This window comes from Triticum aestivum, chromosome 2B (assembly GCF_018294505.1).
Source record: "Triticum aestivum cultivar Chinese Spring chromosome 2B, IWGSC CS RefSeq v2.1, whole genome shotgun sequence".
NCBI classification, from domain to species: domain Eukaryota; kingdom Viridiplantae; phylum Streptophyta; class Magnoliopsida; order Poales; family Poaceae; genus Triticum; species Triticum aestivum.
This window is the reverse complement of record NC_057798.1, coordinates 232,556,621-232,582,154: the sequence shown is the minus strand read 5'-3', so window position 1 is coordinate 232,582,154 and position 25,534 is coordinate 232,556,621. Positions and strand designations below refer to the sequence as shown.

The 25,534-nt window shown below is 43.8% G+C and overlaps 1 protein-coding gene across 2 annotated transcripts; it reads right to left on the bottom strand.

The window, feature by feature from the left end:
* Nucleotides 1–14,528: 14,528 nt before the first annotated feature.
* LOC123044523 (protein DETOXIFICATION 12) lies at nt 14,529–23,160 on the bottom strand. 2 transcript variants are annotated; one of them, XM_044467276.1, is made up of 7 exons: nt 22,744–23,160; nt 20,348–20,892; nt 17,348–17,434; nt 17,210–17,266; nt 16,885–17,123; nt 15,625–15,830; nt 14,529–14,955 (listed from the first exon to the last, which is right to left on the bottom strand). In XM_044467276.1, the coding sequence occupies exons 1-7, from the start codon at nt 23,017–23,019 to the stop codon at nt 14,905–14,907; spliced, it is 1,461 nt and encodes a 486-aa protein (XP_044323211.1). In that variant the 5' UTR covers nt 23,020–23,160; the 3' UTR covers nt 14,529–14,904. The 2 variants fall into 2 exon arrangements, with proteins under 2 accessions (XP_044323211.1, XP_044323210.1); XM_044467275.1 differs by having other exon boundaries at nt 20,348–20,888; nt 22,744–23,120.
* Between the last annotated feature and the right edge of the window lie 2,374 nt (nt 23,161–25,534).

The window sequence follows — 25,534 nt, the reverse complement described above, 5'->3', positions numbered from 1 at the left end:
TACAGGCTTCTCCAAAAGTCTGTACAAAACCAAATGCTTTGATCACACTATCAAAGCGTTTATTCCAACTCCGAGAGGCTTGCACCAGTCTATAAATGGATCGCTGGAGCTTGCACACTTTGTTAACTCCCTTTGGATCGATAAAACCTTCCGGTTGCATCATATACAACTCTTCTTCTAGAAATCCATTCAGGAATGCAGTTTTGACATCCATTTGCCAAATTTCATAATCATAAAATGCGGCAATTGCTAACATGATTCGGACAGACTTAAGCATCACTACGGGTGAGAAGGTCTCATCGTAGTCAATCCCTTGAACTTGTCGAAAACCTTTCGCGACAAGTCGTGCTTTGTAGACAGTAACATTACCGTCAGCGTCAGTCTTCTTCTTGAAGATCCATTTATTCTCAATTGCTTGCCGATCATCGGGCAAGTCAACCAAAGTCCACACTTTGTTCTCATACATGGATCCCATCTCAGATTTCATGGCCTCAAGCCACTTTGCGGAATCTGGGCTTACCATCGCTTCTTCATAGTTTGTAGGTTCATCATGATCCAGTAGCATGACCTCCAGAACAGGATTACCATACCACTCTGGTGCGGATCTTATTCTGTTTGACCTATGAGGTTCAGTAACAACTTGATCTGAAGTTCCATGATCATCATCATTAACTTCCTCACTAATTGGTGTAGATGTCACAGGAACTGGTTTATGTGATGAACTACTTTCCAATAAGGGGAGCAGGTACAGTTACCTCATCAAGTTCTACTTTCCTCCCACTCACTTCTTTCGAGAGAAACTCCTTCTCTAGAAAAACTCCGAATTTAGCAACAAAAGTCTTGCCTTCGGTTTTGTGATAGAAGGTGTACCCAATAGTCTCCTTTGGGTATCCTATAAAGACACATTTCTCCGATTTGGGTTCGAGCTTATCAGGTTGAAGCTTTTTCACATAAGCATCATAGCCCCAAAGTTTAAGAAACGACAACTTCGGTTTCTTGCCAAACCATAGTTCATAAGGCGTCATCTCAACGGATTTTGATGGTGTCCTATTTAACGTGAATGCAGCCCTCTCTAAAGCAAAACCCCAAAACGATAGCGGTAAATTAGTAAGAGACATCATAGATCGCACCATATCAAGTAAAGTACGATTACGACGTTCAGACACACCATTACGCTGTGGTGTTCCGGGTGGCGTGAGTTGCGAAACTATTCCGCATTGTTTCAAATGTAGACCAAACTCATAACTAAAATATTCTCCTCCATGATCAGATCGTAGAAACTTTATTTTCTTGTTATGATGATTTTCAACTTCACTCTGAAATTCTTTGAACTTTTGAAAAGTTTCATACTTATGTTTCATTAAGTAGAAATACCAATATCTGCTTAAATCATCTGTGAAGGTGAGAAAATAACGATATCCGCCACGAGCCTCAACATTCATCGGACCACATACATCTGTATGTATGATTTCCAACAAATATGTTGCTCTCTCCATAGTTCCGGAGAACGGCGTTTTAGTCATCTTGCCCATGAGGCACGGTTCGCAAGTACCAAGTGATTCATAATCAAGTGGTTCAGTCCATTAGTATGGAGTTTCTTCATGCGCTTTACACCGATATGACCTAAACGGTAGTGCCACAAATAAGTTGCACTATCATTATCAACTCTGCATGTTTTGGCTTCAACATTATGAATATGTGTATCACTACTATCGAGATTCAATAAAAATAGACCACTCTTCAAGGGTGCATGACCATAAAAGATATTACTCATATAAATAGAACAACCATTATTCTTTGATTTAAATGAATAACCGTCTCGCATCAAACAAGATCCAGATATAATGTTCATGCTCAACGCTGGCACAAAATAACAATTATTTAGGTCTAATACTAATCCCGAAGGTAGATGTAGAGGTAGCGTGCCGACCGCGATCACATCGACTTTGGAACCATTTCCTACGCGCATTGTCACCTCATCCTTAGCCAATCTTTTCTTAATCCGTAGCCCCTGTTTCGAGTTGCAAATATTAGCAACAGAACCAGTATCAAATACCCAGGTGCTACTGCGAGCATTAGTAAGGTACACATCAATAACATGTATATCACATATACCTTTGTTCACCTTGCCATCCTTCTTATCCGCCAAATACTTGGGGCAGTTCCGCTTCCAGTGACCAGTCTGCTTGTAGTAGAAGCACTCAGTCTCAGGCTTAGGTCCAGACTTGGGTTTCTTCTCCTGAGCAGCAACTTGCTTGTTGTTCTTCTTGAAGTTCCCCTTCTTCTTCCCTTTGCCCTTTTTCTTGAAACTGGTGGTCTTATTGACCATCAACACTTGATGCTCCTTCTTTATTTCTACCTCCGCAGCCTTTAGCATTGCGAAGAGCTCGGGAATTGTCTTATCCATCCCTTGCATGTTATAGTTCATCATGAAGCTCTTATAGCTTGGTGGTAGTGATTGGAGAATTGTGTCAATGACGCTATCATCTGGAAGATTAACTCCCAGTTCAATCAAGTGATTATTATAACCAGACATCTTGAGTATATGCTCACTGACAGAACTATTCTCCTCCTTCTTGCAGCTGTAGAACTTATTGGAGACTTCATATCTCTCAATCCGGGCATTTGCTTGAAATATTAACTTCAACTCCTGGAACATCTCATATGCTCCATGACATTCAAAACGTCATTGAAGTCCCGGTTCTAAGCCGTAAAGCATGGCACACTGAACTATCGAGTAGTCATCAGCTTTGCTCTGTCAGACGTTCACAACATCTGGTGTTGCTCCTGCAGCAGGCCTGACACCCAGCGGTGCTTCCAGGATGTAATTCTTCTATGCAGCAATGAAGATAATCTTCAAGTTACGGACCCAGTCCGTGTAATTGCTACCATCATATTTCAACCTTGCTTTCTCAAGGAACGCATTAAAATTCAACGGAACAACAGCACGGGCCATCTATCTACAATCAACATAGACAAGCAATATACTATCAGGTACTAAGTTCATGATAAATTTAAGTTCAACTAATCATATTACTAAAGAACTCCCACTTAGATAGACATCCCTCTAATCCTCTAAGTGATCACGTGATCCAAATCAACTAAACCATAACCGATCATCACGTGAAATGGAGTAGCTTTCAATGGTGAACATCATTATGTTGATCATATCTACTATATGATTCACGCTCGACCTTTCGGTCTCAGTGTTCCGAGGCCATATCTGCATATGCTAGGCTCGTCAAGTTTAACCTGAGTATTCTGCGTGTGCAAAACTAGCTTGCACCCGTTGTAGATGGACATAGAGCTTATCACACCTGATCATCACGTGGTGTCTGGGCACGACGAACTTTGGCAACGGTGCATACTCAGGGAGAACACTTTTATCTTGAAATTTAGTGAGAGATCATCTTATAATGCTACCATCAATCAAAGCAAGATAAGATGCAAAAAGATAAACATCACATGCAATCAATATAAGTGATATGATATGGCCATCATCATCTTGTGCTTGTGATCTCCATCTTCGAAGCACCATCACGATCACCATCGTCACCAGCGCGACACCTTGATCTCCATCGTAGCATCATTGTCATCACGCCAATCTTATGCTTCTACGACTATCGCTACCGCTTAGTGATAAACTAAAGCACTACAGGGCGATTGCATTGCATACAATAAAGCGACAACCATATGGCTCCTGCCAGTTGCCGATAACTCGGTTACAAATCATGATCATCTCATACAATAAAATTTAGCATCATGTCTTGACCATATCACATCATAGCATGCCCTACAAAAACAAGTTAGACGTCATCTACTTTGTTGTTGCAAATTTTACGTGGCTGCTACGGGCAGAGCAAGAACCGTTCTTACCTACACATCAAAACCACAACGATAGTTTATCAAGTTGGTGCTATTTTAACCTTCACAAGGACCGGGCGTAGCCACATTCGGTTCAACTAAAGTGAGAGAGACAGACACCCGCCGGTCACCTTTAAGCAACTAGTGCTCGTGGCGGTGAAACCAGTCTCGCATAAGCATACGCGAAATGTCGGTCCGGGCCGCTTCATCTCACAATACCGCTGAACCAAAGTATGACATGTTGGTAAGCAGTATGACTTATATTGCCCACAACTCACTTGTGTTCTACTCGTGCATATCACATCTACGCATAAAACCAGGCTCGGATGCCACTGTTGGGGAACGTAGTAATTTCAAAAAAATTCCTATGCACACGCAAGATCATGGTGATGCATAGCAACAAGAGGGGAGAGTGTTGTCCACGTACCCTCGTAGACCAAAAGCGGAAGCGTTAGAACAACAGGTTGATGTAGTCGTACGTCTTCACGGCCTGACCGATCAAGCACCGAAACTACGACACCTCCGAGTTCTAGCACACGTTCAGCTCAATCACGTCCCTCGAACTCCGATCCAGCCGAGTGTTGAGGGAGAGTTCCGTCAGCATGACGGTGTGGTGACGATGATGATGTGCTACCGACGCCGAGCTTCGCCTAAGCATCACTATAGTATTATCGAGGTGGACTATGGTGGAGGGGGGCACCGCACACGGCTAAAAGATCAAACGATCAATTGTTGTGTTTATGGGGTGCCCCCCTGCCCCCGTATATAAAGGAGAAAGGGGGGGGGGTGCGGCTGGCCAAGGGGAGAGGCGCACCGGGAGGAGTCCTACTCCCACCGGGAGGAGTCCTACTCCCACCGGGAGTAGGACTTCCCCCCTTTCCTAGTTGGATTAGGACTTGGGAGGGGGAAAGAGGAGGGAGAGAGGAAGGAAGGGAGGCGCCGCCCCCCTCTCCTTGTCCTATTCGGACTAGGGGGGAGGGGCGCGCGGCCCAACCCTGACCGCCTCTCCTCTTCTCCGTAAAGGCCCACTAAGGCCCATTAACCTCCCGGGGGGTTCCGGTAACCTCCCGGTACTCCGGTAAAATCCCGATTTCACTCGGAACACTTCCGATATCCAAACATAGGCTTCCAATATATCAATCTTCATGTCTCGACCATTTCGAGACTCCTCGTCATGTCTGTGATCACATCCGGGACTCCTAACAACCTTCGGTACATCAAAACATATAAACTCATAATATAACTGTCATCGTAACGTTAAGCGTGCAGACCCTACGGGTTCGAGAACTATGTAGACATGACCGAGACACATCTCCGGTCAATAACCAATAGCGAAACCTGGATGCTCATATTGGCTCCCACATATTCTATGAAGATCTTTATCGGTCAGACCGCATAACAACATACATTGTTCCCTTTGTCATTGGTATGTTACTTGCCCGAGATTCGATCATCGGTATCTCAATACCTAGTTCAATCTCGTTACCGGCAAGTCTCTTTACTCGTTCCGTAATACATCATCTCGCAACTAACTCATTAGTCGCAATGCTTGCAAGGCTTAAGTGATGTGTATTACCGAGAGGGCCCAGAGATACCTCTCCGACAATCGGAGTGACAAATCCTAATATCAAAATACGCCAACCCAACAAGTACCTTTGGAGACACCTGTAGAGCACCTTTATAATCACCCAGTTATGTTGTGATGTTTGGTAGCACACAAAGTGTTCCTCCGGTAAACAGGAGTTGCATAATCTCATAGTCATAGGAACATGTATAAGTCATGAAGAAAGCAATAGCAATATACTAAACGATCGGGTGCTATGCTAACGGAATGGGTCAAGTCAATCACATCATTCTCCTAATGATGTGATCCCGTTAATCAAATGACAACTCATGTCTATGGTTAGAAAACATAACCATCTTCGATTAATGAGCTAGTCAAGTAGAGGCATACTAGTGACACTCTGTTTGTCTATGTATTCACACATGTATTATGTTTCCGGTTAATAAAATTCTAGCATGAATAATAAACATTTATCATGATATAAGGAAATAAATAATAACTTTATTATTTCCTCTAGGGCATATTTCCTTCACATTTCGCATAGTGGCCATATAAAAAAAAGAAGAATAAGCTTTGAAGCAAAAAGAAAAAGAGAGCAAAGAGCTTGTAAGCAATAGCCATAGCATCGCCACATTGCATAGCATACTACCATATTGATCATCTTGGATCATAGTGTGCGGAACACCGGAACATCATACATCTATAGCATACTTGGGATAGAAAGTTGATACATTTTTCATCTTATAGGTTGTGCACAAGTGTCGTATCCGCCTATTGAGCAATCGTGCTAGCGTCTCTCTTGAGTTGTGCAACACGAGCGTTTTCCATGGATTCCACATTTTGTGTTCATTCCTTGGTTGCACGCCCCCATTTATCTATCCGTGTGTGTGTTTCCGTGTGCCACATATTGCTATTTGTCTACTTGTTTCACTTGCGAATTTGTGAATCTTTTCCAACATTATTGACTCTTGCTAACATTTTGCATCAATTTTTTGTGCCACTATCCTCACCGAGCTCCACCATAAGCTTTACTTGATAGGTGTGAGTGAACAAGTCTGGTACCAATTCCACTATTCTTTCATGTCACATTGAGTGAAACAGGATACATCCTCAACTTTGAGAAAAGGTAACTTGGTATTGTTTATCTCATTTCCTACTCACCTTTACTCGAGTCTTGTGATGGATAGGCAAGGCATTTCACCTTCGGTCTACAACAACAATAACGAGTTCGATGCCATGAGCAACTCCAACGACGCCAAGATGCATGCTCAAATGGAGGAGATCAAAGCCCTCATCAAGTCCTACAAGCGATCTTCCTCATCTTCAAGAAGACGCTCAAGAGCTCATGCTTCCGAGCTACCATCTACGGCAAGATCACATCGGCATCAACACCATCACCACCAAGAACGTGAAGGTCAAGAGCTCTACACCACCAACTGCTCTATGGCTTCACCATCTCACTTGGCATCTTCGCCAAGTAACTACAAGGCATCTTCGCCTACGGACATATGGCATCTTCGCCAACAAGCACCTCAAGACTACGCTCAAGAGAAGCTCCCCAAGCTCACGTATGTGACTTCCACGAGCTACTACGACCTTGACATCGACCACGCGATTCCTTTCTATGGGACTCAAGAACCCGAGGAGCATCTCGAGTGGGAGCGCTTAATGGACGACTACCTAAAGCTACATCAAGTTCCTCCCAAAGATCAAGTGAAGTGCGCCACAAGGAACTTCCACGACTGCGCGTCCACATGGTGGCTTCACACACCTTCGGAGGGCTACGACATGAGTTGGCCCAAGACGAAGAGAGCTTTGCGGCGAGAGTTCGTGCCTCCAACCTACATGGAACATCTTCTACGCCAATTGGAGAACACCATCCAAGGATCCAAGTCCATCGACAAGTACTTCAAGGAGATGAAGATTGCCTTGCGACGAGCCGACGTGGACGACCCCATTTCTATGAAGTTCCACTTCATGATGGGATTGAACAATGACATTTCCAAGACTATCTTCCTCGAGGACTACAAGTCCCTCGACGACAACTACATTGGTGCTCTCAAGGCGGAACAAGAACTCATGAAGGCCAAGGTTTCTCCACCCCAAGCTCACTTCGCGATGACCAAGCTCCATGAGATGATCGAGCGTGGGATTTTCCCTTCGGTCTTGGAGGAGAGCGATGATGTGCCATCTTCGGTCTTCATCCACGGCGACGACGACGAGATGGTTGAGCATGGGATTTTCCCTTCGACCACGGCGACGTATGATGACTTGAGTGACTTGTGCCACCATATTGAAAGTGAGAGTGACTTCACCACTAGCCCCATATATGATGAGTTGCCACAATTCCCATGTGAGGAGAGCCACAACTCCCACCACTTGAATGAGACGAGTGACTCCACCATATGTGACATTGAGTGCACCTACCTTGAGGGAGTGAGTGAGCCACCACCACATAGAGAGAGTGAGGTCATTTCGATTTCTAACAACTTAACCTCTACCTCTATGGTGTCTTCTCATTTGGTGCTAGGTCCCTTATATGATGATGCGTCGATCCACGACGACTTCATCCTTCCTATGGACAAGACGATGGCCATGGTGGACTATGATGCACCCCCCCCCCACATGGTTCCATCACAATGATGATGTTGACCACGCTTTGGTCTTTCCCACCTCACCTAAACCACTTGAGTGGAACGAGAAAGGTAACATAGGTGAAGGTGATGCTCTTGTCCCGCTAGTGGACGTTTGTGACATTGATTGCTTGCATGATGTTGCTCCACCTATTACCATGCTTCATGCTAGTGTGATTTCCCCATGCAATGATTTACCCATTTATGATGAGTTTGAGGATTGCCATGTGGAGTCTATTAGTCGTGATGCCATGTTACATAGGATATCATGTGAAAATTCTTTTGGTCACATCATGTTTGACAATCCGCTTGACTTGTCATATGCTATGCATGAGATCAACAATATGTCATATTGGCAATCTCATTGTAGTGACTATGCATGTGCCATTAAAATTAACCCAATTTGCACATATGGCATAGATGACAAGCCCATGGTTATTGGCATTTGTTTTTCTTGTGATGATATTGATATGATCCCTTTGCATCATTTATCTCATATGCCATGCCATGACCACCTACCTTAGGATATGCATTGTTTTGGATGTTGTTCATATTCTCCATATGATGTTTCTACTATTGCTCATGAGGAGACCCCCATAGTTTCCTCATACATGTTAGGAGATTTTGATTCATCCTATCCATTGCATGATCCCAATACTTGTGTGCACCATATGCTTCCCATGAATAAACATGCTAGTGATGTGCCATATACTTGCATTCTCAATTTGTGTCCCCATTGTGTCATACATAATAACAATTCTTTCATGATGGATGACATGTTCTTATACCATGCATCAAATTTCTTTGAGCGATGCTTATCTTGTGCTAACTCACACATGCACATACACATCATGATGGATGAGTGTATATTTACCACGCACACACTATTGGAAATATGCCCTAGAGGCAATAATAAATTAGTTATTATTATTATATTTCCTTATTCATGATAATCGTTTATTATCCATGCTAGAATTGTATTGACAGGAAACTCAGATACATGTGTGGATACATAGACAACACCATGTCCCTAGTAAGCCTCTAGTTGACTAGCTCGTTGATCAATAGATGGTTACGGTTTCCTGACCATGGACATTGGATGTCGTTGATAACGGGATCACGTCATTAGGAGAATGATGTGATGGACAAGACCCAATCCTAAGCCTAGCACAAGATCGTGTAGTTCGTATGCTAAAGCTTTTCTAAATGTCAAGTATCTTTTCCTTAGACCATGAGATTGTGCAACTCTCGGATACCGTAGGAATGCTTTGGGTGTACCAAACGTCACAACGTAATTGGGTGGCTATAAAGGTGCACTACGGGTATCTCCAAAAGTGTCTGTTGGGTTAGCACGAATCGAGACTAGGATTTGTCACTCCGTGTGACGGAGAGGTATCTCTGGGCCCACTCGGTAGGACATCATCATAATGTGCACAATCTGATCAAGGAGTTGATCGCGGGATGATGTGTTACGGAACGAGTAAAGAGACTTGCCGGTAACGAGATTGAACAAGGTATCGGTATACCGACGATCGAATCTTGGGCAAGTACTATACCGGTAGACAAAGGGAATTGTATACGGGATTGATTGAATCCTTGACATCGTGGTTCATCCGATAAGATCATCGTGGAACATGTGGGAGCCAACATGGGTATCCAGATCCCGCTGTTGGTTATTGACCAGAGAGATGTCTCGGTCATGTCTGCATGATTCCCGAGCCCGTAGGGTCTACACACTTAAGGTTCGATGACGCTAGGGTTATAGGAAAAGTATGTACGCGGTTACCGAATGTTGTTCGGAGTCCCGGATGAGATCCCGGACATCACGAGGAGTCCCTGAATGGTCCGAAGGTGAAGATTGATATATTGGACGAAGGGTTTTGGAGTCTGGAAGTGTTCTGGAGGTACCGGGTGATGACCAGCATGACCGAAAGGTATTTCGGGAGCCCCGGCAAGTGTTGTGGGGGCTTCATGGGCCAAGGGAAGGGGGCAAACCAGCCCACTAAGGGGCTGTGCGCCCCCTTCACCTATTCCCACGTGACCAGGGGGTTTGGGGCGCCCCATCTAGGGTTCCCACCTCCTGGCTTGGGGGCCAAGTCACCCCAAGGGGAGATCTCATTTGCCCTGGCCGCCGCCCCCCCTAGGGGAAACCCTAGGGCGCGTCCCCTCCCCCTTGCCCCTATATATAGTGGAGGTTTTGGGGCTTCCCAACACACGAGTCTCTCTCTCTCCCAAGGCGCAGCCCTACCTCTCTCCCTCCTCGTCTCTCGTAGTGCTTGGTGAAGCCCTGCTGGAGTACCGCGCTCCTCCACCACCACCACGCTGTCGTGCTGCTGCTGGACGGAGTCTTCCCCGACCTCTCCCTCTCTCCTTGCTGGATCAAGGCACGGGAGACGTCATCGGTCTGCACGTGTGTTGAACGCGGAGGTGCCGTTGTTCGACGCTTAGATCGGAATCGACCGCGATCTGAATCGCCACGAGTACGACTACCTCATCCGCGTTCTTGCAACGCTTCCGCTTAGCGATCTACAAGGGTATGTAGATGCACTCCCCTTCCCCTTGTTGCTAGATTACTCCATAGATTGATCTTGGTGATGCATAGAAAATTTTGAATTTCTGCTACGATCCCCAACAGTGGTATCAGAGCCAGGTTTATGCGTAGTTTCTATGCACGAGTAGAACACAAGTTGTTGTGGGTGTTGATTTTGTTCAATATACTTATCATTACTAGTCCAATCTTGTTTCGACGGTTGTGGGTGTTGATTTTGTTCAATATGCTTATCATTACTAGTCCAATCTTGTTTCGACGGTATTGTGGGATGAAGCGGCCCGGACCGACCTTACACGTACTCTTACGTGAGACAGGTTCCACCGACTAACATGCACTAGTTGCATAAGGTGGCTAGCGGGTGTCTGTCTCTCCCACTTTAGTCGGATCGGATTCGATGAAAAGGGTCCTTATGAAGGGTAAATAGCAATTGGCATATCACGCTGTGGCTTTTGCATAGGTAAGAAACGTTCTTGCTAGAAACCCATAGCAGCCACGTAAAACATGCAAACAACAATTAGAGGACGTCTAACTTGTTTTTGCAGGGTATGCTATGTGATGTGATATGGCCAAAAGGATGTGATGAATGATATATATGTGATGTATGAGATTGATCATGTTCTTGTAATAGGAATCATGACTTGCATGTCGATGAGTATGACAACCGGCAGGAGCCATAGGAGTTGTCTTAATTTATTTATGACCTGCGTGTCAACATAAATGTCATGTAATTACTTTAGTTTATTGCTAAACCGTTAGCCATAGTAGTAGAAGTAATAGTTGACGAGACAACTTCATGAAGACACGATGATGGAGATCATGATGATGGAGATCATGGTGTCATGCCGGTGACGATGATGATCATGGAGCCCCGAAGATGGAGATCAAAAGGAGCAAAATGATATTGGCCATATCATGTCACTTTTTGATTGCATGTGATGTTTATCATGTTTATGCATCTTATTTGCTTAGAACGACGGTAGTAAATAAGATGATCCCTCATAATAATTTCAAGAAAGTGTCCCCCCTAACTGTGCACCGTTGCGAAAGTTCGTCGTTTCAAAGCACCACGTGATGATCGGGTGTGATAGATTCTAATGTTCACATACAGCGGGTGTAAGCCAGATTTACACACGCGAAACTCTTAGGTTGACTTGACGAGCCTAGCATGTACAGACATGGCCCAAGGCACGGGAGACGTCATCGGGCTGCACGTGTGTTGAATGCGGAGGCGCCGTTGTTCGACGCTTAGATCGGAATCGACCGCGATCTGAATCGCCACGAGTACGACTATCTCATCCGCGTTCTTGCAACGCTTCCGCTTAGCGATCTACAAGGGTATGTAGATGCATTCCCCTTCCCCTTGTTGCTAGATTACTCCATAGATTGATCTTGGTGATGTGTAGAAAATTTTGAATTTCTGCTACGATCTCCAACACACACTTTCTTTGGTTTGTGTCTCTTTTGTGTAGGTACCTGTGAATACTTGTCAACCTCGCAATCCCACGAGTTGACAAAACGAGCTCTAGAGAGGAATGATGACTTGGAATCTCATGGATTGCCTTTCCCACCGCTCTCTTCGCGCAAAGACTTCGCGCATTTCTTCTACATGGCTCTCACATGGTTATGGGTTATCGTCCATTACATCTTATATGCCCATCTTGCCATGTTCACTTTGCATGATATGCTCATTCCTATGCCTTTGCCATGCATTTGTGACCCATACTTTGCATTACACATGATGATTGATTCTACTACTTGTATGTGTATTTGCAAGCTTGGTGGAGATATTGCTTGTTATTGCCATGTTTGCTATGTGCCCCATGCCTACGATGATACTATGATCTTGCTTTGTGTTCGTGCTCGCAATATGTCATGTGCATTGCCTATATCTCTTATTTGCTCACATGACATGATTGCCATGATTTCCTCTAGTGTGTTGCATCTTCGCTCCACTAGTTTACACGACTTGGTTTCTATGTTTTCTCATGTTGCATCCAATTCTTGGATTACTTGCTCCTATCATAAGTTTGGTTGCAACAATGTCATCACTTCACATATGCCATGTCCCATTGCTTGTCACATGATTGACTTGGCCTCGCACATGTTGCAAAATTGCTATATTATTTATGTTGAGTGCTTCACTTTCTTCACCACACCATATGCACATTATGCTTGGATTGTATTGCACTTGCCCCATGTGTTTAGACATTGCCTTTCATTTGGTGTTGTGAATGACTCTTATGCCTACCATAGACCGTTCATTGAGAGTCTTATGCATGCTTGCTATGACATTGAGGTAGATGCTTGCTTACTTGTCCAACATATTAGCACCTTTACCTCACCTATGCATGCTTGTTTCCATGTTGCTTTTCCATGTGCTCAATTTATGTGCTTACATGCCATGCCACACTCCCTTGTCACACCATATGCTATGTTTGATGACGACACTTGTTTTGTGAATCACCACTTGAATGCTTGGTTTTTCTCTAACGCTAACCGCATTTGTTTTTCCAAGTGTTTGTTACTTGTTCCTTTTGAAGGAAAAATCACTAGACGGTGCGACATTGGAGAGTGCCCATTTCAAGGTTGACGATGATGAGTGCTTGGTGGTTGTCCACTTCTACATGGCGATGCCCTCTCTTTCCCATGGTGATGGAGATCACGATCCGTGGACGGATCTCTCCCAAGGGGGGGAGATGATGCGGAGCATCCCTCGTCCATCCACATGGACATGCCATCACCATCGCAAGCACCGATAGGACTGGAGACAAGAGCACATGCACGCAACATCGGGAACAAGGTCACTTCTTTCCTCTTCGAGTTTCGTTCGGTTTCACATGAGAATGAGATTCTACCTCAAAGAGACATGCTATGCACTCATAGGTACTTTGGAGATGATCGCGAGGAAGCACGGAGGAAGCACCAAGTTCACCGGAGACTCAAGAGGAAGGAGAGGGAGAAGAGCGTGAAGACTCGAAGGCTTTGGAACCCCCGGGTGCCCGGCCATCCATGCCCCCGGGTGCCTAGGCCTTCGGCCGCCGGCTGGGCGCTGGCCCTGGCCACTCCGGGTGCCCGGCCAAGGAGCCCCGGGTGCCCGGCCCTGCCAGCCTGGGCGCAGCCCCGCCACCCCGGGTGCCCGGTCAACTGGCCCTGGGTGCCCGGCCTGCCTCGCTGGGCGCTGGCCCTCGCCTCCGGGTGCCCGGGCCGCCACCCCTTGGTGCCTGGACCCAGCAGCCGCGGAGACCCGACTCCCCCTGATCAGCCCGGGTGCCCGGACCCCCCCCCCCCGGTGCCCGGCCCTTCCTCGGGCGCATGTCTCTGTTCGGTCCGGGTGCCCGGACCCCTTTACCCCGGGTGCCCGGACCCCTCCGCGAGCCTGCGTGAACTTTTGGGATTTGGTCCCTTGTATCCCCCTCTTCCTCTCATTTCGTCCCTAGACTATATAAGCACCTCCCCTAGCTCATTTAGAGGATAGCTAAGAATAGACACAAATCATAGAGCTCAGCTCATGTACCTCCCCTTGTGGGATTCCTCTTGAGAGAGAAGACTCCATTGGAGTACAAGACCTCCATTGGAGAAGATCCCTAGGGATTCAAGCCCCTCTTGAGGGAAGGATCTACCTAGATCATCAAGCCATCATCTCCTTCATAGGATTTGGGATGAACTCTACCATGTATCTTGTTTCCCTTTGATTGTTCATGTACCTTGTGGATCTTGTGTGTTTGTTGGTCTAGTGGATGTGTGATTGGACTTGTTTTTGAGTGTTCCTCTTGTTTTCTCTCTTGTGTTCATCTTGTTCTTGGGGATTCCCCCTCCAATTCGTGAAAGATCTTCACTTAGGGTTCCACCCTACAACAGATCTACGCTTCTTTACTGCTTGAGGTCGAGACACTAATGTCTTCTCGTCAGAACACGGTTAGACACTCATTGGCAAATTATGCTCGTATTGAGGGTATAACTGTTGTTAGATCGGGTCCAGCAAAGACAGTTGATCTTTGTAACAAAGAATGTAAGCCCGACAGTTATTGACTAAGTACAAAGCTTGCCCGCAAAAAAATCCAATACAAGGCACCACGCAAAACAACAAAACAACCTATCAAGAAAGAAAGAAAACAGCAAAACACCACCAGTCCACCATGAAACCACACCATGCCAAACTGAGCCAATTGTGTGAAAGAATTTTTTGCGCGTGACAAGAACATCGATGATGCTTTTCTCAAAGAAATTAAAGGTAATTAGAATTCTCTGATTATTTAGCTCTTCAAAATTTTGACATGGCAGTTCTTCAAGTCTTATTGTGTTGGAAGCCTGTCTTCAAATACTCTCTCCTTAGCCTTGTCAGCCTGCAAATAGACACAATATTACTTATATATACATCATAGTTCACAGGTATGACTTCAAAGCAATATAGGAAACAAGCATCCAGGCCAATCTGATCCAATTCTTATGAAGTATTACTGGTTTCTTTCACATAACATCAGTCACACCGATGTACAACCTCCAGTTTTTTCTTAACCGTCCAATTGTTGATAAATTAGTGTTGGTCAGTTCATTAATCACGCATCCATCAAAGCGGGGCGATGGCCCGTGAAAACAAAATAACATGCACTTGCGGCCTAGCAAAACTGTGAATTTAAACCAGGTATAGGTCGCTTCAGAGTTTAGACTGAATTTTGTTTCAATCACCTTCCCCCTTCTCCATCTTGGGACAACACCGGCAGAGGGGCAGAGGTCCATTGATGGATGATTGGGCAGTGACAAGAGTAAAAAAACGTGTCCCGAAGAAAATCAAACACATTGACATATCAATGAACTTGGAATCACGTTTGATTTCCAACAGTATGCCACATATTTATTTTATTTATTGTTTATCCCAGGGTCCTGCTGTTTAGGGTTTAGATAGAGGAAGCCTCAGTTATAGCAATGAAAGATTCACGAAAAGGAGAAGCATTGGCGACATCAATGAAGTGTTATGGATAGGAAACAGACTTTAAAATGGAGAAAGAACTTACCATCTTGTCCCATTTTGTAGTGGCAGTTATCACAGATAGGAGAGTGACCTGTGTGGCTCCACCAGCTATCATGCCAATCCAAAATCCCATTCCTCTTAGTTGCATTGTAAAACCAAAAAAGAGTGCAACGGGGATCCCAACAAGATAGAATGCACCCAGGTTGACATATGCGCCTAAATGCTGCCATCCACAGCCCCGAGAAACACCTGTCACAATAAAGCATTAAACAGGACATCATATAACTATAAACAGGGCATCACATCACAAAATAATACAGTTCAAGATTCTGCATAATAACAAAAATCATACTGTTTTGACTCCGCACAACTTAAATGATGGATCTCTTTACATATATTGCCTCATATGAGATTATAGACTACATATTCTGTTAAGTCATACATCCTCAAATCACATTCTGTTATTTTTATATATCTACCCATGATGAACTTTTGACCACACCCAAGAATTTAATTTCCATTAACCTTATTGCATTAATGATGACAAACAACAGCACTGCCCTTGCAATGAATATGAGTACATTACAAGTACACAATTTCCATAGAGCCCTTCATCTAGTGCCGACAATTTATTCACCACTGATCTTCGACATATGGGGTGTAAAGATAATAGAGATGAGGCTTGGAGCGCGAGGGGATCATGTCGAAGGCTATAGAGACAATAGTTATCCATGCTCAAGCCCACGAGATGGGTAATAGCCCAGTGTCAAGCTTATATTTATGGTTTATTGATATGGAGAGCAAAATACAAGAGCTAGATTCGATCTATGGGCTAGATCTTAAGCTTGGTGAAGATGCTTCTGTCTAGGACTTTGCAATCTGAATCGGCTTAAATCTTTGGCGGTGGCTTCTTGGTCTTTATATAGGGGGCACCATCTTGATTGGCAAGTCTTGTATCTCCGACATGATATGATCTGGTGGCGCTGACTAGGTAAAATCTTCTAGATAAATTAAGATCCTGGACTTCCTACATCACCATTGATTATCCCTCCGAGTACCTACGGCATATCTACGTGCAGGCCCCCGAACCCTAGGCAGTTATCATCATACGTCGATACTGTATACATTCTGGTAGTTTACACTACTTATCAACATCTAGTTTAATTACCGAAAAAGGCTTTCGCCCCGCTTTATAAATAAAGCAAACCGCCAGAGAGCACACATACAGAATCAAGTCCACACACACGCACACACCCAAATTTATGATGCTACTGACAGTATGTAATGCGAAAGACATGGATACCTGAAAGGACTCCTTGGAAGCTGTCTGTAATGACTGAAATGGAAAGTACGGGTACCATTCTGGTGACATAATCTACAACCTCCTCCTCGTTGCTGAATGCAATTCCAATGAAGTGGCGCAGGGCTAGAAGAGCTGTGCTCACCAGGATTGCTGAACAAACTACAATCGACAAAGCAACACCTACCACCAAGCGAGCACCTTCTGGGTTGCCAGCACCTAGTTCATTTGAGACGCGCACACTGGGACATGGATATGACATATGTTAGCTTGTTAAATTAGGTAGAAACAGGTATAACTGACGATAGAAATAAATGCGCTAGCCGACCTTGCAGCTGTTCCAATACCGTAAGGAAGATTGTACAACAGCACCACTGTAGATATGCTGTTCAAAAGGGCATCAATTTGGTAAACGTCATAGCACATGATGCAAGAATATCTTATTTAAAGTTCTACTGATGCATACCATATAGAAAGCACAGAAGTTTCAAGTGCTGGATTTGGTAAGATCCCAGAAAGCAGAACAAGCAGCTCGTAAGACCACCATTCAAGGCTGTGGTCAAGGAAAGTGAGATTAATATCTGGAGGGGAGAGGATACCAAACTGGAAGCTTAACTGAGGTAAGATTATGCAAGAAAATTGAGGTTCAGGAATTTCTTAACTAGACGTAATATATGTATAGAGCTTCTCTACTTCGCTGTAAGAGGGAAGGAAGCATATGTCCAGTGGTACTGCAAGTGAATAATCTGTACTATGTTCATACCAGGTGGCCAAGATAACTCCTTTCTTCATCAGGCAAGTACTACCTCTGTTTCTAAATATATAAGACGTTTTGGCAGTTTAAATTGAACTACCAAAACGTCTTACATTTAGGAACAGAGGGTGTATTAAATATGCGATTTGATTCTTTGGTGAGATAGTGTAGCACACAGTAGAATTTTTGTTAAACTTAATATAAATTTAAACAAGAGAGAAACATCATTATTACAAGTACTCGGCCTAGTTCTAAACTTCTCATGACAAGGGATGGAGATTATTTTTGTTAAAACTTGTCAAGTTTTTACATTTTACAACAACAAAGCCTTTCAGTCCCAAACAGTTGGGACAGGCTCAAGTTTTTACATTTTAAATACTATAAATTCATCTTTTGCATGAGAGGCAGATGTACAAAACAACTGTATATATGTTTTTTTTGCAATAGTTTTATCGAATCATATTGGCCAATTTGTTCACTAGTGTCTAAAGATAATTCCTCACTGGATTACAAATCCTACTTGGAAGGGGTCATGCCCCATGAAAGTGCACATATTTTTGAAATTTTGAAAATACCATTTGAAAAGCACAAGACACACTGTATAAAATTCTCAAAATAACAGATAGTGTCACTAGGGAAGAGTGAATATTCTATCTTGCAAGGTTTCAACTTCAAATACAACTCTGTTTGCGAAATACAGCAAAGACAAAAATCACTGCAAACAATGCCAAAACTTAGTTTTACTGATTCGCAGTCGTTTGTAATTTTTGTATGTTGCAAAGGACATTGGAAGCAAAGTTGAAATTTGCATGGAAGTACAACACACACACTTTAACTACAACAACTTAAAAAGTTCCCCATGTGCTTTTGAACAGCGTTATCATATTTGCAGAAAGATGCCCATTTTCACAGGATATGTGTGTGTAGTCAGATAAGTGGGCAGCAAATACTAATTACTCATATTCCTTTCCAGTTTTATTAGAACTAGTTAAATTAAATCTTTATAAATAGAAGAAGTACAGTCAACAGGCTCATTCAGAGCATGGTGGCCCAACAACATCGAATAAAAATCCCATTGTCATAGGATATGTGCTTCAGTGCTTGTAGTCAGACAAGTAGGCTGCAAAAGTTGGCTACAATCCTTTCTGACTTGAATTAGGACTAGGCGACTTAGTCTATATAAACCAAAAAAGTTTAGCCCACACGCTCATCCAGAGAATGGCAGCTAAATCTCATTGAACAGAAGGTACAGACAATTAGGGTCACGTGTATGGGTTAGAGCCTAGCGTTTCATAATAATCATTAGATTTTTAATGTGGAAACCCACGTTATGAATAGTCATGAGGTCACAAACTGAGAACCCTTTCGTAATATTGTGCGAGAGCAAATGTTTCATGAAAACAAATACTCACTGTTGAGAAAATTGGAACGACAACGAATCATTTGTTGTTATGCAATATTTCACAATACTGTCTAAAAAATGGTCGCAGCTTTCATCAAATTGTAACATGCAGGTATATAAGAACACTTAAAACACAAAATCGACATTTTTCTTCAAGCAAAATACATAATTTGGAGATTTAATATTGCATATTATGGTTCCTCTATTTGTAATACACATTCTTCTAGTTTTCTTACTTCTCATTTTCATACATACCGTCTTACAATTTTGTAGTGGGGCTACCTCCCCAGTGCACGTTCATCGGATAAAAATCTAGTGAACATCCCTTTACATACTAGTAGTTCATTTCTTCCTTTCTTTATTTCTTCATTCTCTATACTACATTTTTATTTAAGTTTTTTCTACTGTCATTTTGTAGTTTTTTCTTGCTTAGAACAATTAAAAGAAATTCAGTATACTCCTCCGAAAGTATTGCAGCTTAGCTTTGCTACAAATGCAAATTATGCTCAAACAACCAGCTACTTGTTCAGGTACATTGCCCGGTGCACTACATCGAGCGGCAACTAATATATGGGGAGCTATCCCGCTAGCAGGAAGCTATTTCCCCATGGTGAAAACAGACTTCAATTTTGACACTCCATTTGAAGGCAGTAACTTAATGAATTTGAAATCGGTTTTTAGAAGGCCGACACATCATGAATTTTTGAAGATACTTCCTCCGTCCCATAATATAAGACGTTTCTGCAAGCTGTTTTAGCTTGCAAAAACATCTTATATTCTGAGACAGAGGGAGTAGCTTTTTCTAACCAATAAACCTAGTACGGGAGAGTGTTACGACAGGAAGAAACAAAAATAGTAGGTGCGAAAAAACATAAGTAGAAAGACATCGAAAATAGAAATCATCTCCTGAGATTTTACGAAGTGCACATGCAAAAAGGTTCTGTGGCGCATTTATAGTTTCCCATGACGAACCATTAACAACTTTACCCAATAATACAAATAAAATACCCAGATTTATCACATAGAGATAACACTAGTATTATCAATCATCACTTCATTATAATTATAATCTTAATAATTTGGCTAACAATGCCAAAAGGTGTGTACTGGAGACCATGTCAATGTCCACAGGGACAAGTAAAACAGAATAAAGATTACGTTAGCATACATGAGTATTGCTGTATTGGATAATGTTTGGGTGGACAAAGTATGGGAAACACTCATCAAACTAACAAGGCATCATATTAACGTTCATGCTGGAGTCTAAAGCAACATCAATATGGAAACATGTTCAGATGACATTTACTTACCAAATCATAAGAGCCGACGGTACAGCCAAACGCATGAAACTGCCAATTCCTTTAAAAGCTTCCCACGTGAGTGGAGCACGTGTTTTCTCACAAGAAGGTGAGAACTTGATGTAAAGACCAAGAACAGTCACTTCAACCCAATCGCAGATGCTGACGGATAAAGCAGCTCCAACATTACCCATACCAACTTTATAAACCAGGAACCAACACAGAGGAATAAATACAGCGAGTGTGATCATGGAGCTAAGAACCATAGGAAAGATGAGGCTCTGACACTGCAGAAACTTTGAAAAGCATTGAGCAACACTGAAGGCAAATAAACCAGGGATAAGCCACAATGCATATTTCCCAGCCTCATTTGCAATTTCTGGTTGCTGACCTATGAGAGGAAGTACTTCCGGAATGAAAACCCATACAATGGCGATGGGCACACTCACAATAAGAAGTACAATGATGGACCTGTAGGTATACAAGGATAACTTATGATACTGTTCTGCTCCATAGGCCTGCCCACAAATAGTTTCCAATCCGCATGCCAGTCCTATCTAAAAGGAAACTGCATCAGTAATGAATTAACGAATCATATACATACTGTTCCGGAATAAACGGAAGAGGAACTAGGATGAACTGAAGAGATATGCTGAAAGAATGGCAGGAATAACAATGATGCTTGTGCAAGGCGGGCAACAATTGCTGATTACAAGAATATGGAAGTTTTAATACAAGATATCAGGGTTTACATGGTTTAAAGTAACACCTACGCCAAGATTATTCTAACTTAATTAAGATCTATATTTATAAGTGCAGGAAGACTGGGATAGTCAACAGGGTAGAGATTTGGGTCCAAGTATCACTGCATATAGTGTGAACATCATGTTTACTAGTTAGATCTGATCATTGTATTGCAACAATCCTAGTTGCGGAACCGCCTCGTAACAGGAAATTGGTGGAACCACATCGTGTCATGGCCTGCAGCTCTCACTGCGCCGTTTCCCCCGCAAAAACGGTCACGCTGGAGATGTCCCATTTCCATGACCAAGAATCAGGTGTTCCAGGGGGTGGCATTCACATCCTGGATCAGCTCGAATATTTGCACTGCTTGAGTGTACATAACATAGAGATGGGGGCTTAATGTCTCTAATCCATCTTTGCATCAGCTAGACCTTCAGTGACATGTATGAATATATGTTGAGGCCAATATATATACTGTCATGGTACATAAAACCTCTAGTTACATTAATGAAATCACTACGCATAAGATAAAGCATTGGACCAAGTGAGCTGAAAGTATCAATATAGTATGAATTTATAATTTTTCACAAACTACCATTTGTCTCTCGTATCCTGTGAGCAACTAAACTAGGGCAAATACTACAACTAACCTATACTGTTTGAGGCCTCCTATGAGATGATGTAACTGGCTGTGTTTAAAACTAGTTAGGGAACTCTTGGGATATACTCTTGTGCAGCTATCTGTTTGTATTCTAATTGCTTCTGTTTGGCCATCTTCTGATGAAGTTACACTAAAGCTGTCGTGATTTACATATGTTGGAGACTGGGTTTTCAATTAATGGAAAGTACCAACTTATAACCATACTAGAATATGAGAATGGAACTGGCAAATCTCTCTCACCCGATTGAATCAAGATGACTCAGATCAACCTCAAAAGAGGCGCCCTGACTAACCCAATTTGCACTTAACAGCCTTTGACTTTATAGTGATATTGGTAACCCACGTTGATCTACACCATCAAAATTCTGATACAAGTTTGTGCGCTTATAAGCTTATTATCCTCTTATGACGGTAGTTTTACCAGATATTCTTGCTGAAAACTGAAGTCGGACCAAAGCGAATAGGACACATGGAAGTAATCTGAACTCCAGTGTGGCTTTAGCGTATGATAAGTAACACAAACAAATAAATCGTGTTTAGAGAGAGAATCATTTGAATTTGAAAGGTGAACCTGAAGCCTCCTTATTCTTAGGAGTGGTACATGAGCCTTAGTAAGTCAGTAGTACTGATATAATCGTCATGTGAAGAAACAAAACAGAGCACTGCTAGTTGCACTATATAGTGCAACCAACCACGCAAGTCCAAAAATTGGAACCCAAAGCACAAGCAAACAAAAGGTGGCTTTTCAAAATTAGCATACAAATTCACGGGCCTTTTCATGTCACTGGTACGCATGTTTGACTTGCGGTCATCAAGCACCCCGGCGTAAGCATTCGTACAAGCATCTCGTGGGTACCAAGTGTATACCAAGATAAGGAAAGTCATCTCCCATTCGCCCGTGGCGACTCACGACTAGCACGCACAATATCATGATGCAAAAAATGTAAACAAAAATGTGGAAGGAACGGCAAACGGAAAGGGGGGTTGGTGGGAGCGAGCTCACGAGGACGCTGAAGCCGGAGACGTTGGTGAGGGAGTTGGCGATGGCGGCGCCAGCGAGCGCGACCTCGCCGAGGTGCCCCACCATGACGGTGGAGATGAGCTGCATCAACAGCTGCAGCAGCGCCACCGCGATCATCGGCGCAGCCAGCGCGGCCAGCCGGCCGGACTCCTCCGCCGCCTCCCTCCACCACGGCCGCTTGCCTCCCGCCACATCGGGCACCTCCTTGTGCTCGTTCCCCCTGCTGAGCAGCAGCGGCGCCTCGGAGGAAGAGTCCATGGATGCCCGCCCCCGGACCAGGCGAAGGGAGGTGGGTGTGGAAATGGAATGGGAAGAGGACCCCGGTTCGAGGACTCATCTCCTACAAGAATATCTCCTCTTATAAGAGTGTAAGACATGGTTGGCTTCTACTAATTCCCATGTGTTCTCGTTCTTTTGAAATGGAATGAGAAGCCGCCGTGGGGTCAAGGTCAGGGTCAGGGCAGGTAGGATTGGGATGCGGATGCTCCATCACGCCATTTGTCTTTCTAAGTCAAAACCCTAACTCGCGGCGACTCGGGACATGGATGCCGGGGCGGCGATCCCGGATGGCGGTCCATATGGTGGCTTTCGGCAGGTCACACGATGGCAGTGGTGGATAGGCTTCTTGGTTGTCTGGACGATGAGGGGTGTAGTGGTGGGTGGTTCGGGCATATTTCTATCCTTGGCAGTGGTATTGCCCAGATCCGGATCTGATGGCCGCTTCTCGTCATGACTGTTTTGGGTGCTTCATGGTGACACAGGTAAGCTGCCGAGCGAAAGCGCTACGCTTTGGCGCGCGACGACGACGATGTCTACGGGTGTCTTTATCTTTTTGAAGACGTGTTCGTGGTTCTCCTCTCTGTGGCGAGTCTCCGGGTGAAAACCTTTGTCCTTTTGGGCTCAGCAACGGTGATGCTTGCATTCCCCTCTTGAGGGCGTTGTCGTGGAAGCTACCTAGTCGCGTGTGGTTATATTGGCCAGTTATTTAGGGATATGTTGTATCAAAAGACTGCCTCACCATATTGTATAGTTCTGTCGTATAACTTGACGATGTTGCGAGAGTTGTGAGCACCGAAGGCATCTCTAGCATCGTTGTTCCTTTTTTGAAGGCACCGTCTTGGGAGATAGCTGATGGGTATCATTGGTTGGCGATGGAGGTGGTATGGTGTGGCATCTACCACGTTGACGACGGTGGGTCTTGGTTGCGTGGCGTAGCGGGGGTCTTGGCGATGGACGTGTTGATGGACGAGCAAGGATGATGGCAATGTTTGGTGTCATGGTGGTGTTGACGGCAGTTCGGTCTGGCAAGGTCAATGGATCTCTCCTGAAATTGGGACAACGGGAGATGGATGCGGCGGGTTTTGGAGCGTGCGCATGTGGCGCACGATGACAATCTGCCAAACCGGTTGATGATCTCAGTTCACCATAGACGATTTAGTGAAGCCATTGGATTAGATGACGTGCGTTGATGCATTGTCATGGCACATCGTCAAGCTAGTAGGTGCAGTGACGACATAGATTATCGAGGACTTTGAAATGATTCATCTATTTATTTGTCATAGTTTATTGAATAATAATTTAATAAAGTTGGCTGCCTGCATCGTTTGATGCACTCACCGGGTTATTTTTTTTCTTCAAAGAGAAAAGAAATGGCTCGGGTGGAGGCGGGCGAGCGAGAACCCTGGATGCGGATGGTACCACTCGCGGCAGGACTAGTCGTAGTAGCTGCTTCGATCCGGTCAGAGCCCGTGTTTAATGCGTTTAATTAAGAAGAAACGTGTTTAGTGGAACGGAAAGCTACTAGTACTAGTCGTCGAGGCGTGTGCATGCGCATCGTCTGGAAATGTAAAATATGTACCGTATGAACTGAAACACCACTCCACTAGCACAAAAGTACCATCAATCTAACAGATGTAGAGACCATTGTTCCACCACCTTGCCGGCTTCCATAGTTCTGACTGTAAAAAGTGGATCACCTTAGAATTCGATCTGCTGACCATTGGACGTTTCTGCGTAGGTGTGTCCGTGTTTTTTAAGGTTTGTAGCTTTTTGGGGTAATCTTTCTTTTTGGGGTAATCTTTCCAGCTAATTCGTGCTTGTCACCGGCAGCAAAGATGGCCTTTTCCACACTACTAGGGTGGCAACATGGTGGTGTGTGCTGGTTTTGTTATGCAGATGCATTTTTTTATTTTAAAAGGATTTTGATCTTTTTCTTTTTCTTTTTACTAGCAAAACGCCCATGTACAAATTATATTACTCCCTCCGTTACACAGTGTAGTGCATATAGATTCTCTGAAAAATCAAACTTCGATCAAATTTATAGATAAAACTATTTATATCTATGATACGAAATATATATAATATAGAAATACGTCTTTTATGTATCTAATAACATGTTTTCGGTATTCTAGATGTATATGTTTTTCTCTATAAATTTGATCAAAATTTATAATGTTTGACTTCTCAAAAAATTGTTTGTGGCAGAAGGTTTGTCCTGTGCGCTTGAAGATGAATGTTCTATATCTAATATTACTTCTCTGAAGGTTGCGAGGGGCGCTCCAGGTATATCTCATCTTCTTTTTGCAGATGATAGTTTACTGTTTTTCAAGGCAACCGGGGATCAAGCCAAGAGTGTCAAGTCGGCCCTTGGTGTTTTCCAGAAAGGCACTGGACAATTGTCGAGCCGAAGTAAATGCTCCATTTTATTTAGCAGTGTGTGTCCGGCTCAGGTCCAGGAGGAGATCATGCATACCCTGGACCTCACCTCTTCTAC

What these genes read in the sequence shown, in the direction of transcription:
- LOC123044523 (XM_044467275.1), bottom strand. Translation starts at nt 23,098, where the DNA reads ATGAGTCCTCGAACCGGGGTCCTCTTCCCATTCCATTTCCACACCCAC. An exon ending in TCTCCGGCTTCAGCGTCCTC is followed by an intron (nt 20,889 to 22,743) that starts GTGAGCTCGCTC and finishes CCTTTTAGATAG; the next exon opens with GACTGGCATGCGGATTGGAA. An exon ending in CCGTCGGCTCTTATGATTTG is followed by an intron (nt 17,435 to 20,347) that starts GTAAGTAAATGT and finishes CCTTGACCACAG; the next exon opens with CCTTGAATGGTGGTCTTACG.